Source organism: Leucopleurus acutus (genome assembly GCF_964270905.1).
Source record: "Leucopleurus acutus genome assembly, chromosome: 1".
NCBI classification, from domain to species: domain Eukaryota; kingdom Metazoa; phylum Chordata; class Mammalia; order Artiodactyla; family Delphinidae; genus Leucopleurus; species Leucopleurus acutus.
In genome coordinates this window covers 36,468,514-36,486,592 of record NC_139142.1, presented here as the reverse complement: position 1 = coordinate 36,486,592, position 18,079 = coordinate 36,468,514, and the positions used below count along the sequence as shown (strand labels likewise).

The 18,079-nt window shown below is 59.0% G+C and overlaps 1 protein-coding gene across 3 annotated transcripts in view; it reads left to right on the top strand.

Annotated features, from left to right (window-relative positions):
• The window catches only part of PLEKHG3 (pleckstrin homology and RhoGEF domain containing G3), a 42,451-nt gene extending 25,011 nt beyond the window's left edge, over positions 1-17,440 (top strand). The window contains exons 2-18 of one of the 3 annotated variants that reach the window (XM_082848063.1): positions 1,584-1,964; positions 3,132-3,229; positions 4,413-4,482; positions 4,756-4,802; positions 4,911-5,061; positions 5,153-5,284; positions 5,508-5,690; positions 5,902-5,994; positions 6,253-6,339; positions 6,560-6,593; positions 6,939-7,031; positions 10,070-10,108; positions 10,549-10,568; positions 11,021-11,338; positions 12,020-12,133; positions 14,239-15,631; positions 16,071-17,440. In XM_082848063.1, coding sequence (XP_082704189.1) covers positions 1,623-1,964; positions 3,132-3,229; positions 4,413-4,482; positions 4,756-4,802; positions 4,911-5,061; positions 5,153-5,284; positions 5,508-5,690; positions 5,902-5,994; positions 6,253-6,339; positions 6,560-6,593; positions 6,939-7,031; positions 10,070-10,108; positions 10,549-10,568; positions 11,021-11,338; positions 12,020-12,133; positions 14,239-15,631; positions 16,071-16,810 — 3,954 coding nt within the window. In that variant the 5' untranslated portion in view covers positions 1,584-1,622 and the 3' untranslated portion in view covers positions 16,811-17,440. The remainder of the gene's footprint in view (positions 1-1,583; positions 1,965-3,131; positions 3,230-4,412; positions 4,483-4,755; positions 4,803-4,910; positions 5,062-5,152; positions 5,285-5,507; positions 5,691-5,901; positions 5,995-6,252; positions 6,340-6,559; positions 6,594-6,938; positions 7,032-10,069; positions 10,109-10,548; positions 10,569-11,020; positions 11,339-12,019; positions 12,134-14,238; positions 15,632-16,070) is intronic. The other 2 variants (XM_082848062.1, XM_082848061.1) reach the window with 2 other exon arrangements.
• The last annotated feature ends 639 nt before the right edge of the window (positions 17,441-18,079 follow it).

Below are 18,079 nucleotides of genomic sequence, written 5' to 3'. Positions count from 1 at the left end.
GCACAGGCACAGAAAACCAGGGGGCAAATTCAAGGCTGCCAGAGTGATGGTACCTTCTAGACCCTTCTCCTCCTAGCTCTAGCCTGTGATCTAGTAGCTTCTGATCCTTAGAACTGGAGGTGGAAGTCTTTGGGGCAGTAGAGGTGAGAGGGATGCTCTAGAACATTTTTCCTGTGGAAACAGCAATCAAGTGAACATTCTGGAAAGTGGTGTTGGCGAGCTCTGGCGCTCTGGGATGGGGCTGGAGCGTCCTTGACCTTCCCAAAGCCCACAGCCACCACCCCACCTTCACAGACTTGCTGCTCCAGGCTGGCCTGCCTGTGAGCCACACCATCTGCTTAGGGAATAAAGTCCACCTGAGGCTATGTTTGCCTCACCTGGGAACAGTTTCCTGCTTGCTGTGCTGCCCTGATCTAGATCTAGCTGTGCTGAAGGGAACTTAGGGAGACTCACCGGTGGCTCAGCCCTGGGGAATTTCCTGTGCCCCTGGAGCCAGGGTGAGTCAGGGACCTGTACAGGGGGCTGGAGCTGGGGGCAGGGGGGGTAATGTGGGTTCAGCCTTTGTATCATCTCCTCTGCCTTCTCCGTCAGTATCCAGAAGGTTTCAGGTTCATGGTGAAGCCCCTGGTGGCCCCAGAGATTCTGCCATCCTGGGGAGCATCTTACCCTCTGGCACGTCGATTGTTAAGAGCCGGATCCTTGACAGGTGGACACTTGGGAAGTGCTTCCCCCCCCCCCCCCCCCCCCCCCGTACGCGGGCCCCTCACTGTTGTGGTCTCTCCCATTGCGGAGCACAGGCTCAGCTGCCATGGCTTACGGGCCCAGCCGCTCTGCAGCATGTGGGATCTTCCTGGACCGGGGCACGAACCCGTGTCCCTTGCATCGGCAAGCGGACTCTCAACCACTGCGCCACCAGGGAAGCCCCGGGAAGTGCTTTTTGACAACTGCCATTATTATCACTGTTTTGATGGTTTATGGAGCCGTTGCTCTGTGCTGGGCATCAGGCTCAGAGCTGTACATCCAGCAGGTCACTGCATCTTCGGGGGCACGGCCGAAGCTGAGGCTCTGGGAAGCTCGGTACTTTGCTGGAGCAGAGGCACTGGGCTTCGGGTTCCATCACAAGGCACCCCGGACCGTTGCTCTGGCAGAGATGCCCTCTCTGCTTTTCTGGGGCCTCAGCTTTCTGAGCCCTTTATTGTTACTGGATGTGGTCCACCGTGGGAAAGACGGAGGTGGAGCGGTTGCAGTCAGGCAGGAATGTCACTTGGGCATCCTTGCAGATGCTCATACAGTCTGAAGGCAGGGGCCTCCTTGAGATTCCGAGCTGTTGCTTTTATAATTGTAAAATACACATAACATAAAATTCTCATTTTTAAGTGTTCAGAGGTCTTAAGTACATTCCCATTATTGTGCATCCATCGCCTCCAGCCATCCGTAGAACTTTGATTATCTTGCAAAACTGAAACTCTGTATCCATTGAACACTAACTCCCCATTCCCTCCTCCCCAGCCCCTGGCAGCCACCCTTTTACTTTCTGTTTCTGCAAGGATTCCAGAGGTTTGCCCTTTGTCTGTCCCGCCCAGAACCTCCCTGGAGCGCCCCCACCAGGCAGCAATGCAAGGATGCCCGTCTCTGCCTCGCTCCACCAAGATGGCAGCCAGGAGCGGCCCGTGAGCCTGACCTCCACCACCTCCTCGTCAGGCTCCTCCCGTGACAGCCGCGGGGCCATGGAGGAGCCCAGCGGCTCCGAGGCTTCGGCCAAGAACGGGGCCGGCTCCCCGCGCGGCCGGCGTCTCCCCAGCAACAATTCCAGCAGCTGGCTGAGCATGAGGGGCCCCCTGTCCCCTTTCAACAGCCGGGCGTCGGTAGCGCCTGCGCACAAGCTCAGCTACGTGGGTCGAGTAGTGCGGGAAATCGTGGAAACGGAGCGCACGTACGTGCAGGACCTGCGCAGCATCGTAGAGGTGAGGCTCACCCCCTCGACCCCCGCGGGGCTTTGGAGCTAAGGTTGGGCGGGGACCACCCTCTCCTCTGGGGCTGGGGCTGGCCTCTGGCTTCGGGTGGCCCAGCTCTCGCGCATAAACCTACTTCCACCCAGGGAAGGAAAGTTGTCCCTGACATGTTTGTCTCCAGGAGGTGCTTCCCATGGAGTAGTGGGGAGGCCTCACGGCTCTGGCCCCGGGAAGCCACTGGCTGCTCACGCTGCCTTATGACTTGGGGTCCGATCAGTAGCTTGGGCCAGCAGAACTTCCCGCAGATGCTCAGGGCGTAGGCACCCCTGATAGGGAGCGGGGACAACTGTGCTTAGTGGAGACTGAACCGCAGTGAAGAAACTGGCTCTGGACCCCACCCGGCCCGCGCCCAGATTCCTGCCCTGTTGTTTCCTGCTTACGGGGTCTTGGGCACCTGCGTAAACCACCCCCACAGCGCCCAGCCTCAGTTTCCTCATCTATAAATTGAAGATGCAGGGCCATGTACGTGTGCTTCACACTGGGAGGCGCACTGGGCGAGGTGACTGTGTGAGGGAGCTCTCTGCCCTGCGGAGGGAGGTGTATTCATTTCCTAGGCCTGCCTAGCAGACAACCACAAACTGTGGCTTAAGGCGCATTAGTTTATCCTGTCCTGGTTTATGAGGCCAGAAGTCAAAAATCAAGATGCTGGCAGGGTTGGTTCCTTCCGGAAGCTCTGAGGGGGGGAGTGCGTTCCAGGGCTCTCCTAGCTCCCGGAGGTTGCTGGCAACCCTTGGTGTTCCTTGACCTGCAGATGTATCACCCCAGTTTCCACCTCCGTCTTCACATGGCCTTCTCTGTGTCTCTCTGTGTCCTCTTATAAGGACACCAGTCACTGAATTTAGGGCCCACCCTAAATCCAGTATGGTATCATCTCAAGGTCCTTAATCGTTACATCTGCAAAGACTCTATTTCCAAATAAGGTCACATTCTGCGGTTCCAAGTGGATATTAATTTTGAGGGGGAATTATCCAACCCAGTACAGTAGGTGATGTCTGTGAAATTGTGTCCTAGCTGTAACATGCAGTACAGAAATGAGGTGTGGCTGGGGGAGAAGAGGGAAGACGGGAAGGGACAGGATTGTGCCTGGGGGGCTGGGCCCTGACGCCTCACTCCACGCAGGACTACCTCTTGAAGATCATTGACACGCCTGGGCTGCTGAACCCGGAGCAAGTCAGTGCCCTTTTTGGGAACATAGAAAGCATCTACGCACTGAACAGGTATGGGGCGGGCCTGACATGCACCATGTTCTGCCTGTGAGGCCCATCTCAGGGCCTGGGGAGGAGCCCCGGATGTCCCTGGTCTCGTGGGCTGTGACACGTGGGCCAGGGTCTGATCTCTGAGGGTGGGGAAGGGTGGTCCATCCCTGTACAGTGGTATAGTTAGCTCCCTGCAGGAGAGGGGGCCTGTGGGACCGTGTGCCCTGGGGCTGATGTGCTCATTTGAGGCCGTGTTCATGTTGGGTCCAGCCTGGGCCAGCGCCCCTCAGGGGACTGCTGAACCCTTGCACGTGATGCGCTCCCCCCTGTCCCTTCGTGGCCCCTTTGTCCCTCTCATCTTGGTCCCCCAGTGCAGATCTCTTCGTTTCTCCTCCACCTTCCCACTGATTCCGTGGGAAGTCGGGGCTCCCTGGAGGTGATCTGACCCATTAGGGGAACACACAAGCCAGGCAAAGCGTGATGAGGGAGTCCGAGCGAGGCCTGGCGAGGGGCTGCTTCAGGGCAAAGGGGCTCCACGAAGATCACACATGAGTGGCTCCCGGCGCCCCCAGACTCCCCAGAGAGAGGGCACTGGTCCGGAGGAGCAGAACTTGTGGGGACAGCATTGATAGGACAGGAGGAACCTTACCCCAGGCGCCTTAAGATGGGCAGAGGGACTTCCTGCTGGTCAAGCTGGGAGGGCAGACGGAGGCGAGACTTAGGCGGGGGGTGGGGGTGGGGTTGGGCAAAGAGGAGCACAGGAGGGGAAGGCAGGGGGAGCACTGGGGTTTCCTCTAGAGCCCCCATTTAAGAACAAGCAGTGCTGGGAGACTCACCCTGTCTCTCCCCTTTCCTCCATCCTTCTGAACTGGGGGCCTTGGTTTCTTTGCGAGTTCCCCCTCTCTCCTTCCCCCTTTAATGTCTGCTTTTGTGTGTTTGACCCCTGCCTGCAGAGGAGCTGTGTCCCCTCCCGAGGTGGGTACTGGTGTCCCTTCTCCCTCTCCTGCTTGTGGAACGCATGGCTCTTTTTTGTCCCCCACCTTTGCAGTGGTGCTGGATACTTTCTGTGTTGGCTGCCCCGGGCAGGGCTCGCTGACACCAGGGCTGGCGTGTGTGTGGGCACCAGGAGGGTGGGGAGGGGGTGTAGTGGTGACTGGAGGCTGCGAGCGGTCCGGTGTCTGATGACCATTCTCCCCTTACCCAGCCAGCTACTCAGAGACCTGGACAGCTGCAATAGTGACCCGGTGGCTGTGGCCAGCTGCTTTGTGGAAAGGGTAAGAAGGACGGGGTCCTTGCCTCCATCCTGCCTTGCTGGGGGCCTCTCTCTAGGGGAAGGGCTGAGTGCCCGGCCTCAGATAGGAAGGGCCTTTGGGGTGGAGCCAGGGACTGCTGGGTGGACGGCATGTCCGAGGCAGATGGGCACAGAGATGGCTCTGCAGATGCTCGGGGAGAGTGTGCTCTGGGGGCCGGGGGCATGTGTTTGATACACCCAGGTTTATAGTCAAACGGGAGTCTCCCTGAAATTACTAATTTTGGTCTTTCTTTAGAGCCAAGAGTTTGATATCTACACCCAGTATTGCAACAACTACCCCAAGTGAGTAATGAGGGTGGAGAGGGGAAGCAGAGCCATTTGGCGAGTCCAGAGCACCCCACCTCCGCACGCAGGCCTCCCCCTGGTGACGGCCCCTTCCTCCACTCCCAGCTCAGTGGCCGCCCTCACCGAGTGCATGCAGGACAAGCAGCAGGCCAAGTTCTTTCGGGACCGGCAGGAGCTGCTGCAGCACTCGCTGCCCTTGGGCTCCTACCTCCTAAAGCCAGTCCAGCGCATCCTCAAGTACCACCTGCTACTCCAGGTAACCCCAGGGTCCTCCCGAGTCCACAGGGGCCTGAGGGAGGGGCAGGGCCCTTGAGTCTGGGCTGCCTAAGCCCCTGTCTCCCGCACAGGAAATCGCCAAACATTTTGATGAAGAAGAGGACGGCTTTGAGGTGGTAGAGGATGCCATCGACACCATGACTTGCGTGGCCTGGTACATCAACGACATGAAGAGGAGGCATGAGCACGCGGTCCGGCTCCAGGTGCTCTGCGGCCGGTAGCTGGAGGGACAGGCAGGGGTGGGGCGGGGTTTGGAAGAGGGAATGCGAGCTGAGGGGTGGTGTCGGTGAGGATGGGCTTCTCTGGGGGGAGCCCTTGGTGCAGCACGTCTCTGCAGAACCCAGGCGGTGGCTCCTGGGGCCCTGTGTGGTTCCCAGCAGGGTCTCGAGCACCCTGACCCTGGGGGTTGGGGATTCGCTGCTGCAGGAGATTCAGTCTCTGCTCATCAACTGGAAGGGGCCAGACCTGACCACCTATGGGGAGCTCGTCCTGGAGGGCACATTCCGCGTGCACCGTGTGCGCAACGAGAAGACCTTTTTCCTCTTTGACAAAGCACTGCTCATCACCAAGAAGCGGGGAGATCACTTTGTCTACAAGGGTCACATCCCGGTAACGAGGCCACCGCCGTCTCCTCTGCCCCCTTCCCACCGTCCCAACGGCCGGGCTCCACTCCGTGTCGCCTTCACTGGGCCCCGGGTTGGTGTGGACGCAGCTCCACCCTTCAAGATTACTCTCCCTGCCTCCCCAGATGGTCTTGAGGGGCTGGGGCCCCAGGTCAGCTCCCCGCCTCGTGCTTGACTGCCCTCTCCCTCTGCCCCAGTGCTCCTCCCTGATGCTGATCGAGAGCACCAGAGAATCCCCGTGCTTCACCGTCACACACTACAAGCACAGCAAGCAGCAGTACAACATCCAGGTGAGGGGCGGGCTGGGGCGCGGGCTGGGGACAGAACCCGCCCCCTCGCGCGGCGGCACGAGCCTCAGAGTCTCCCTCTGCAAGGGAGAGGTCGTTGTGGGCACCTCTCAGGCTTGTGCTGAGGAGTCGAGGTAACCTCACAGAGCCCCCAGCACAGGCCCTCTGGCCTCTGCCCTCCTCGGCAGAAGCCCGGCGCACGCTGGATGGCTTCAGGCCTGTCATGATAACCCCCGCACCCTCTCCCTCGGGTCCTCCCAGGCCAAAACTGTGGAGGAGAAACGGAGCTGGACTCACCACATCAAGAGGCTCATCCTGGAGAACCACCACACCACCATCCCCCAGAAGGTGCGTTCCAGGGCTCCTGATGGGGTGCAGGGAGAGGGTCCCTCAGAACCGGCTCCGGGGTCCACGGGGGCCTCGCCTTCTGGACGTTGGCCCCACTGGACAGTGGGGATCAGTTCAGCGGATGCCACGGTCCTTGGTGCAGCAAGAGTGAGTCTTTGGGCCGAGGGAGAAAACGGCACGTACCGAGGTAGCAACGAGGTGGGTTTCCTTTCCCTTCCAGGCCAAAGAAGCCATCCTGGAAATGGATTCCTATTGTAAGTGTACCCTTTCTGCCTGCCTTGTCCCTAACGGTGCACATCTTTAGGTCAGACCTGAGGAAGCTTTGCCTGATACTTACATTCCAGAGAGCAGGGAGGGTGGGGAGGCTCCTTCTGTCAGGACCGGGGGTCTACTGCAAGACTAGGGCTCGGTGCTGCTGGTGGCTGGGACTCTGCCTCGTGCTCCTGGATGGAAGAGGACGGAAGATGGAAGAGGGGGGAGCTCTGGAGTCTTGTGGCCCCTGGAGCTCGGCTGGGCAGCAGAGTTGTGGTCAGGAATGGGCAGAGTCCTCGCCAAGGCTGATGGTATCCCAAAGGCCTGGTTGTCTCTCTTGGGTGCAGATCCCAATCGGTACCGCCACAGCCCAGAGCGCCTGAAGAAGGCCTCCCAGGATGAGGCGTCCACCCATGTGCACCAGGGGCGCCGGCAGTCTGGTAAGGCTGGGGCTGTGCGGGCAGAGAGGCTTCTTTCCAGCACCCTTGACCATGTGGGGAACCTTCTGCAGCAGCATTTGGGGCTGGCTCTCACCCTCCGGAAATCCTGGGAAAGGGCAGGAAGGAGGGTAAATGGGGTGTGTCTGTAGCCCATCCTGCCTTCCACCAGGCCCCTCTGGGCCCTTCCTGCCTACCCAGGCCTGGACAGCCCTCCTCTTCCAAGGCCCCCCTTCTCAGCTCCTCTGCGATCAAAACCTTAGAATAGTGGGAGGCAGCCAGAGTAACGCTCAGACGTCATGGATGGTCCCCACCCCAGTTCTGGAACAGAGCAGAGGCAGGACGTGGGGAAAATGAGTTAGATTTCAAGTGGCACCAAATCCAGACAGGAAATATTTACTTTGGGTCTCAGGGAAAAGTTCTGCTTTCCTGGGTTTTCTTTCATGACGGCTTGCTGCTGGGTACTTGGAGGTATCGGAGTGACTCGTCTGTTGAAACGAGAAAACCTTGCTTTTATTCTCGGCTCTTGTAGTGGTGCATGTGTGTGTTTTCTGCCTCGGTTTTTACCCTCGCCTTCCGTCGAGGCCCAGGGATGGATTTGGCTTCGGCCAGGCACTTGTCCAACTTACACATGAGGTGGGAGTTGGGGTGAGGACCATCTCAGAGACCCCTAGAGAGAAAGATTCAGGAGTGATGGGAGATGTGCCCTGACTGGGATCCCCACGGTGAGTTGGGTTTGATTGGCATGGCTCACGGGTCCTCTGAGCAGCTGTGTGGATTGATGTACGGGCTTTGGTCTTCTGGAGGGTGGAGCTGAGCGGTCTTTAGAAAGCTTTTGTGTTTTTGTTTTGTTTGGTATTGTTGCTGATGGATCTCGAACCCTAGGCAAACTTGCCATGGTTGCAGAAGTTCTACGGTGCTGTGTGTTAAAAGCCCCAAATTGGCTTGCAGGATCTTAGTCCCCCGACCAGGGATCAAACCCAGGCCCTTGGCAGTGAAAGCACGGAGTCCTAACCCCTGGACTGCCAGGGAGTTCCCCGCTTTCCTTTCTCCTCCTATAATTCTTCTGTCCAACATTCCCCCTTAACTTGCCATAGCTTTGAACTGGAAGCTTCTGACACGTGGAGGTAGTCAGTAAGTGACTGTGGTGATGGTGGTAATAGTAACATTACCTGTCATAACGTCAGCTTCCAAACTGCAGCAAGCAAGGCGCTCAGGAAATGATCCGTTTCAGAGCTCAGGTTTCCACAAGGCTGAGATTTTAGCCTGTAAACGCTGAGAGTTGGGTTTTGTTTGTTTTCATGTTTTAGTTTTAATCGTTATGAAACAGACATCTTTCTAAAACATGCTTCATACGCTTGAGCCTTATAAAATAGAGGAGGCCCACACGGTCGAACTTTTCCCTTTCTGGAGTCGGTGTAGCAGCATCTTTGTGGCCCCCATTCTCTGGGGCCTTGGGGGGAGGCGGGGCTGTGGGTTGCCATAGAGACAGCTGGCATTGAGGTGTTGTGTCCATCTTTACACTGAAGAGTTCTCCTTATCAGTCTTGGCATGCTTTTCTTTAGTAGCCCTTCCTTCTTCCCTCTTCTGTTAGAAATTAATCGATTTAATGTGCGAGAAGCGTGTGTAAAAGCAGGCCAGTGAGTGGATGAGGGGGGGGATACAGGCCAGTGGAAGTGCTTTAGGGCCTGCTCTCAGCCATCTACTCTGACTGCCTCTGGGCCTTTTCTGCTTCCTACTTCCAGAGAGCTGGGATGGACAGATAAGTCCACTATATGGATAAGTAAGGTGGTGTTGTCATCATTTGTCACTTATTAAATATTCTTTTATTTATTTATTTATTTATTTATTGGCTGCGTTGGGTCTTTGTTGCTGCACGCGGGCTTTCTCTAGTTGTGGCGAGCGGGGACTACTCTTCGTTGCGGTGCGCGGGCTTTTCATGGCTTCTCGTTGCAGAGCACGGGCTCTAGGCACGTGGGCTCAGTAGCTGTGGCGTACGGGCTTAGTTGCTCCATGGCATGTGAGATCTTCCCGGACCAGGGCTCGAACCCGTGTCCCCTACATTGGCAGGCGGATTCTTAACCACTGTGCCACCAGGGAAGTCCGCTTATTAAATATTCTTGATTACAAGTTTTAAAATGAAAGAGAAGAGCAGTTTGTATTTCTCACTCTAAAAACAATTGGATATCTACTTTCCTCGATGCAGATAGAGTGTAGGTATGTGTGTGCCCATGCACATTTAGAAAAAAGGTTCTTCAGTTTGCTCTCCTGTCCAGGAACAGCTGAGAGACCTCAGTAGACTTTCCTTGTGGCTCCAAGTTTATAGTGGGCCTCCCACTGAATGCCAGTTCGTCAAGGGCAATATGGGCTAAGGGCAAGGTTCTGTAGACAGGTTCCTTGAGACATGCCTCCCTATCTCAGGTCTGTCCCCAGAAAAGGCGGGTTGCGAGGTGCTGACACCATCAGCCTAATGGATGTGTTTTGTATTCTGTCCTCAGAGCCTGGTCAGCTCCTGTACAACCGGGCAACACTCCCCAGCAGGCAGCGAGGCTTCACGGTGCCAGGCCTTAAGGGCCATAGAAAGTCGGGTGCGACCTCTGCTTTCCAGCTGGGGTGCTGTGAAGGGGCTTGGCGTTGGGTGTAGCTAAGGCGCTGATGTGCTCCGTGCAGGGAAGGAAGGTGGGGCTTGCGGTGGAGCCAGGGCCCTCAAGAGAGGCTCGTCATTCTGAAGGGGGCAGCAGGGGGCTGTGGCCCGGGAGCTGAGGGCCCCGGGCTGTGTGCTAACGCAAGGATGGGGGGCGGGGCTGCTTCTTGGCTGTGGGTCACAGCAGAGTCCCCAGGCGGGTGGGGGCAGTGGCCCGGGCCCTGTCTCCCTGTGGGCTGGTCGCGAGGGCAGCCTCCTTCAGGCCCTCGGGCTGTGGGGGGCCCCGCTGGAGTGGACTTTGAGCTGATGATGGGTGTGTGGCGCTGTGAGCGTGGGACCAGGGCCAGGCCGGGCTGCTTCAGGCCTGCTCTGACTGCCCGTTCGCTTTCCTCACCAGAGCCATCCAGACATCTGCTCAGCCAACACAGCGAGAAAGGTGAGTGAGTGAGGGGTGGACAGGCACTACCCCCTTTAAGGTGCGCTCTAGGGCGGGGGTGAGAGGGTGAAGCTGGCGACCAGCAGGGTGTGGGCGTCGCGGACAGTTCAGAGGGGATTCTGCCTCGTTCTGCCCTGGAAGTGGGCCTCACCCCTTGCTGTCCGGGCTCCCCCTGCACACCTTGCACCCTGTCTCTCTGCCCTTGGGTGACAGCAGGAGCGAGTGACCGTGCCATTCTGCACCCCCGGCTCCCGGTCTGTCAGTCATTCCTTTGAAAGCCCGGGAGACCTGGTGAAGGTTCTGGGAGCAGAGCCCCTGACGCGCTCTCGCTCGGGGGCTCTGGGCCTCAGGCCTCTGTGAGGGGGCTCTTTCTCCGGGTTACTGATCTCCGCTCCCCCTCCCCCTCGCCGCTGTGCCGGGACCTGGTGGTGGCGGAGCAGCCAGAGCAGCAGGAATGAAGGTAAGACCAGGGGCACACGGGACAGCCTGGGGGGACAGCCCAGGTCAGCCCCCATCATCTTCCTTCACTCAACAAACACCTGTCGAGCACCTCCTGTGCGCCAGGCTCTGTCATGAGGGTCACGGAGATGAATAAGCCGTGGCCCTTGCCCAGGGGACCCTGCTGTACCCTTTTCCTGGAGTGGCACCCTGGTGGTGGCCGGCCCGGCCGGGATCCTCTCATTTTGCCCTCTCCCTGGGGCAGGCAGGCCTCTCTGGATCCTGAGTTCCTGAGCAGACCCCAGTCCCAGCTTCCCACCTCGAGAACCCCCTGCTTCACGTGGGAGCCTAGTGGAGACCGGGGTGGGGGGTCTAGATGTGGCTTTCTCTGTGAAGCCTCCCCAGCTCCAGCTGCTGCAGGAGGAGGGGGGCTGCCCCGAGGCCTGTCACGAGGGGGCCTTGTGCTCTGAACAGCATGCGGGCAGTGTTGGCATGCTCCTGGACTTTGAACAGCCCCCCTGTGCTCGGGGCCTGCAGTCGGAGGCTGAAGGGGCTGCCCGGGAGGAGGAGGAGGAAGAACAGGCTTTTCAGGTCTCCCTGGAGGACCTGGCAGGGCATGAAGGCCGCGAGCAGGGGGCTGGGCCAGAGCCCCCAGGCGAGGAGGAGGAGGAGGAGGAGGAGGAGAGCCTGGCAGTGGCGGAGCAGGTAGCCGACTTTGCCAGCTCCCTGCTGGCCGCCCTCCACTGCTGGCACTATCGGGCCAACGCTTTACTTTTCTCCCGGGGCGCTATGGTGAGGTGTCTCTTCGATCTCCCCCTCCTCCTTGCATGCCCCCTGGCACGCGCATGCCCGTCCAAGAGTCCCCTCCCCTGCCCTTCTCATCCCTCCGTCCTTGTTCCTTCCTTCCTGCCATCAGCACTTCTTAACACCTTGCTCACTGTCACGCCCTGGTGAGCCCCTGGCATTCGTTGTTCCAGCACTGGGTGCTAACCAGCATGCTACTCAATGGGCATGACTAATGGGGCGCGGTGGGGGGAGGGGAGAGGCCAGCACACAGGGAGCCACATGCCTGGCAGGGATTTCTTTTTTTTTTGGCGGTACGCAGGCCTCTCACTGCTGTGGCCTCTCCCGTTGCGGAGCACAGGCTCCGGACGCGCAGGCTCAGCGGCCATGGCTCACGGGCCCAGCCGCTCTGTGGCTTGTGGGATCTTCCCTGACCGGGGCACGAACCCGTGTCCCCTGCATCGGCAGGCGGACTCCCAACCACTGCGCCACCAGGGAAGCCCCTGGCAGGGATTTCTGAGTCCCCAGACCTGGCAGTTCAGGCTGACTCTGGAATGGCTCAGGTCCAACACTGGATCTCAACGCAGCCCAGCCTCTTTGGGGCTCAGGAGATGCTGCCAGGGTTGGGATGCAGGAGGGACCAGCTCCCCGTTGTCCTGGGAGCTGACGACGACCCTCTGCTTGCTGCAGGGGAAGGGGCGCAGGGAGCCCGAAGACCCCAAGAGCTGCCGAAGGCCCAGCAGCCGATCTCCAACCACCGCTGAGAAGTGCCTGAGCTTTGAGTCTGTGTCTTCCCTGCCGGAGGTGAGGGGCCAGCGGGCGGAAGGGGGATAGTGCAGAGGCGCCTGAGCCCAGATCTCCAGCTCTGCAGATGGGGCTTTCAGGCATGGGCTGTCCCGTTGAGCCCACGGGGACAGGGAATCCCACTCCCTAGGACTCTCGGGCCCTCAGGAAGCCTGTCTGCCTGTGGGCATGCGGCTTGGTGACCGACAGCCTCTTACTCTGAATTAGAAAAGGTGCCTCTTTGGGCAGATGCAGTCTCTGGCCAAGGGGCACAGTTATTGGAAGTGACCAGATTATAGGTCCCCTTGGCCAGGCCTCCTTGCATAGAGCATAGAGCTCTGCCCTGCTAGTGTGCCAGACACTTAAATCATGCCTGTCCCACCTGGCAGAGGAGTAAGGTGTCGATATCTACTGGGCACCTCCTACGTGCCTGATGTTTTGTTTCTTCCTTCTGTTTCCTGAGCCAGCTCTACCAGGGAGAACAAGACTCAGGTTAGGTTGACGTGCTTGGCATTGCGCAGCTTCTAAGGGACAGAGCTCAGATTAGACTTGGGTCTGTGACCCAGAAGCCTGCACTCTTTTTTCCCGCCACCCCACGCTATCTGGGGGTTATGTGGAATGGAGTCCTTTGCTCTCGCAGAGTTCCAAGGAAAAGTTCATGCGGCTTAGACCCTGGGGTGGGCCTCACAGCCAGGACATTGAGAAGCCTGGGTGACATTGGAAAAGAGTTCAGAATGGTGCTGTCCGGTGACAATAGAATGTGAGCCTCGTGTAATTTTATTTATTTATAAATTATTTATTTATTTAAAAATTTATTTATTTATTTTGGCTGCGTCGGGTCTTCGTTGCTGCGTGCGGGCTTTCTCTAGTTGTGGCGAGCAGGGGCTACTCTTCGTTGCGGTGCGTGGGCCTCTCATAGCGGTGGCTTCTCTTGTTGCGGAGCACGGGCTCTAGGTACGCGGGCTTCAGGAGTTGTGGCTCCCGGGCTCTAGGTGCGCGGGCTTCAGAGGTTGTGGCTCCTGGGCTTAGTTGCCCCGCAGCATGTGGGATCTTCCTGGACCAGGGCTGGAACCCATGTTCCCTGCATTGGCAGGCAGATTCCTAACCACTGCGCCACCAGGGAAGTCCCCTCATGGGTAATTTTAAATATTCTAATAGTCACATTAAAGAATTATTTAACCCAGTTTTTCCAAACTACTATCATGTCAACATGTAGTGTGTTAAAAAGCTGTTAATGAGGTATGCTGCACTTTCTTGGTATGAGGTTTTTGCAGCGTGGACCGGCTACATTTCAGATGCTCAGGAGTCAGGTGTGGCTGGCAGCCATTGTGTTGGACATTACAGGCCTGGCTCCTGGGTCCCACTGTGCAGGTTCTAGACTAGAACGATTGGAATCGGGTCTGATTCCTCGGGCTATAGAGTGTTATCCTGTGTTCTCCCTAAAGATTCCTCTGGAAAGCTGCCTGTACTGGCTGGTTTTATGATTCAGATGACCTTCAAGGTGATCAAGAGAGAGCTGCCAACTTTGCTTCCTTCCTTGCCATCCGCTGCGCACATGCAGAGTCCTGCACGGGGGCGGAGGCTGGCTGGCAGGAGCCACATCCCCGTCTTTACCCTCTGACAGGATTCCAGCACGTGGTCCTACTGCCCTCTGGATCCTGATCCACACGGGAGACCCTGGCCCCTCAGGGAAGTTGTTTAGGCCTGGGTTTCAACCCGGAACAACCCCCATGTGGGGAGCTACTGGGGCTTCAGGGAGCCGCCTCCCCTCAGGCAGGGGAGTCCTGGTGCCGTGGCTCTGGCCCCACGCTGCACGTTCCCACCGTGTCCGTGTGCTTTCCAGGCAGGCCGTCACTGAGAGGTGCCACCGCGTCACCCCATCTGCGTTCCTAGAATTTTTCTTGGGTTTGAGAATGTGGGCCCAGCACCCCAGCTGCAGGGTGACTAAGGGACATCCTCTCCCTAAGGACCTGCTGCCCACTCCTGAGTCATGCTCATTCTGATTGCCTGCAGTCCTAAACCGCAGCCCCTCTCACTAGGCTTTGAGCAGGCTGTGCTGTCCCCACATCCCCCCGGCTCACATGAGGGAGGTTTTTGGCTCATATGAGCTCTTTGTGCTCTCCCAGGTTGAGCCAGACCCTGAGTCTGGGACAGAGCAGGAGGAGTCTGCTGCCATGGAAGGTCCCAGGACCGAGGAGATGCCCTCAGACACAGAGGCTCCAGAAGTCCTAGAAATGCAGCTTGACACCCACCAGCTGCTGCTGGGACTGGACCCCCCGGGTGACGTGGTGGACTTCATGGTGGCCGACAGCACCGAGGACCCTAAGGTCCTGAGCAGTGAGGACGAGGAGGAGGAGGTGGGGGCCGCCCACGAACCCGAGAGCCTCCTGCCTCCCTCTGTGCTGGACCAGGCCAGCGTCATCGCCGAGCGGTTCGTCAGCAGCTTCTCTCGGCGGAGCAGCCTGGCGCTGGAGGACGGCAAGGCCAGCGGCTTCGGGACCCCGAGGCTGACCAGCCGGAGCAGCAGTGTGGTCAGCCTAGAGGACAGTGAGAAGGGCCTGGCCCGACGTGGGAGCACCACAGACCCCCTGGGCTCTCAGCTCCCTCCAGAAGCGGACATCAGTATGGGGGTGGCCGCAGAGAGTGACCCTTCTGTCAACGGGACAGAGACCCAGAGCCCAGGCTGCCCAGCGGAGCCAGACAGGCCTTCCTGCACGAAGGAATCGAAGCTTTCTTCCCGAGACCGGCTGTTGTTGGACAAAATCAAGAGCTACTATGAAAGTGCAGAGCACCACGACGCAGGCTTCAGTGTCCGGCGCCGGGAGAGCCTCTCCTTCATCCCCAAGGGATTGGTGAGAAACTCAGTCTCGAGAATCAACAGCCTTCCCAGGCCAGACCCGGAGCCAGTGGCTCCGCTGGGGCATAAGAGACAGGTGGGTTCGCGGGCAGCCTCGTGGGCCCTCTTTGACTACCCAGGACCAGGCCAGGCTCGTGCTGGGGACCCAGCTCCCATCACAGATGCTGAGTTCCGCCCGTCTTCGGAAATTGTGAAGATCTGGGAGGAAATGGAGTCTCCTGAGGGCAGCCCTGGGAAGGGACCGGGCCAAGGCCAGGCCCATAGCTTTGACCTGCATGAGCCCCTCTTCATCCTGGAGGAGCGTGAGCTGGGGGCCATCACTGAGGAGTCGGCTGCTGCCTCGCCGGACCGTGCCTCCCCCACTGAGCCCCCCAGCCCGGCCCACCTGGCCCGGGAGCTGAAGGAGCTGGTGAAGGAGCTGAGCAGCGGCACCCAGGGGGAGCTGGTGACCCCGCTACACCCCCGCATCCTGCAGCTCTCCCACGTGATGGACAGCCACGTGAGCGAGCGAGTCAAGAGCAAGGTCTACCAGCTGGCTCGCCAGTACAGCCTCCGGATCAAGAGCAAGTCGGTGACGGCCAGGCCACCGCAGCCGTGGGAAAAGGTGGCTGCCACCACCCCCTACCTGCAGCCGGAGGCTGGAGCACCATCTGCTGGCAGAGGTATGAAGGGGGTGGGGCGGAGGGCCCTGCCTGCAAGCCTGGGATGGAAGCACCTTTTAGGAGCGAGCTGGGAAAGTGACCCCCTAAAGGACCTCTACCAAAAAGAGGGCTGGGGCGAGTCCTGGAGCGGACCTAACGCTCAAGGCCAAGCTCCTCCTGTGGAGCAGAGGGCCTGTGGCCATGGGCCTCTGTTTTCCAGGAGAGCAGAAGCTCTCGTCTGTTCCTTTGACCCCTGACCCCACCCCACCCCCTTTTCTTCATTCTTCCCATTTCCCTTTGGTAAGGGCGCCGTGGATGGTCGGTGAGGTTTCTCTCCCATCACACGCAAACCCCCAGCAACCAGCCTCGCCTGGAAGGGGAGTTGAGGTCAGTCCAGAGCCCTCATGTCCTCTTGCTCCCTCCTGCACAGGGGTTCAGGCGGCTCGCTGTCTCCTCACAGGTAAGAGGAAACCAGTGCTGTCTCTCTTCAACCACGAGCAGCCCACGGCCCAGGAACACAGCCCGCCCAAGTCCGGCTCTGCCAGGGAGGTATCGCCGCGGCGTTTCTCCTTCAGCTCCTCGGCCACCAGCCCGAGGACCACCTCGCCTGGGGCCTGGCACATCCCCCGAAGCCCCCTCAGCCCCTTGGACACCGAGACTTTCAACTGGCCCGATGTCCGAGAGCTCTGCTCCAAATATGCCTCCCAGGACGAGGCGCTCCAGGCCAAGGGCAGCCGGCCGCGCAACCTGCCCGTCAACCGGAGCCACTCGCTGCCGGAGAACATGATGCAGCCGCAGCCGCCCCTGTCGGGGAAGGTGGGCCGCTGCTGCAGCCTGAACGCCAGGAGGGCTCCGGCAGGCCGAGGGGTCGCCCAGCCTCAGCCTCTGGCGGGGTCATCCCCAAGCGCGCCGGACGGAGGGGAGGCCCTGTACGTCACCGCAGACCTCACGCTGGAGGACAGCCGGCGGATGGTCATCATGGAGAAGGGGCCCCTGTCCGGCCCCAACGCGGGACTGGAGGCAGCCAGTGGGCAGGGACCGAGCTCACCAGCAGCCCAGGCGGAGCAGGGCCCGGAGTTCCAGGAGTGTGCAGAGTATCGGCCTAAAGAAGAGGGTCCCAGGGACCTGGCGGACCCAAGCCAGCAGGGCAGAGTGAGGAGCCTGCGGGAGAAATTCCAGGCCTTGAACTCCACAGGTTGACACTGAGTCCTCGGGGTGGGAGCAGCTGTGTTGAGAGACGGGGAGGAACGGTGGCATCCTCGCTCACAGCCTGGGCTCACCGTGCTCACCCGGGGCCCTCAGAAAGGCTGCCCCTGGGAGAGCGCCCTGGGGCACCGGGCAAGGGCCTGTCGCCTGCCGTGGGCGCGCCAGTGACTCGCGAGCCCCTTTGCCCTCCGAGGCCAGTGTGGCCGCTTCCCTCGTATATAGTTCTTCTCTAGTAAGAGGCCAGATAGTTAAGCTCATCTCTTCCCAGGGAGAGCGAGCCCTGCTCAGGCCTCCAGTGTTACCTGGCCGCTGCCAGACTGAGGGCCGCCCCGGGGGACACACAGGAGTGTGGCTTGGGGAGGCTTTGTTCTTTAACTGTGCCTTTTCTTAGGATCCGGGCAGGAACGAGGCCCATAATTTATTGCTTCCTACCCTGTGGTGTGTTGGTGTGCTCGCGCGCGTGTGTGTGAGTGTGTGTTCTGTTGTTGATTTCCCTCCTGGGAAGAATGTCGTGGACTCTGTTCAGGTACTTCTGTGGGTTGTCTCGCTGGCTCCGTGGTTGTCACTAATGTACACACGTTTTGTTATTTGCCAATGGTGTAATAACCACTGCTGACCAACCAATCTGTTGAGTGGTCTCCTTACTGGTGTCTGGCCGGGCTGGGGAGAGGCGATCGTGCCCAGGCCTGTCTCAGGGGAAGCGGGACGTGGGCGTGTTGCTTCCACAGGTGCTCACCAAGCACAAGGCCCCAGGTGCTGGCGGGAGAGGCTGGGGCAGCAGGATGTGTGGGAGGGGACTTGTTCTGCTGCTTCTGTTCCCACGGGCTTCTGTCTACCCACAGCCTGGCGTCCTGTCTGGGGTAAGGTCAGGGGGCACCGTGCCAGCCTTTAGCTCTTTTCCCCAGGTGCCAAAGTTGGACTGAAAGGGGTGGGGTGGGGGTGGAACATTTTTCTAACAGGGTATTTCCACATCTGGTGCCTTTTATTCTTCTCTCCCTTGCTAGTTCCCAGGAGACATCCTAGGGGGCAAGGATTCTCAACTTGGAGCCTAGAAATATCTTAAGTGGCTGGCAGTATTGGGTGAGGGGTACAGATGCATTTTTTTCTGGAATGGAGCCTCATTCTTCATCTTATTCTCAAAAGTGTCTTTGATTCAAAAGACGTAGGTATGCCCCCTACTTCTGACTGGGTTTTCTGCCTTTTTTTTCCTTGGTGGACCAGCCTTGTTTCGCCCTGTTTCTTCTGGCTGGGGCCTGGGAGGAG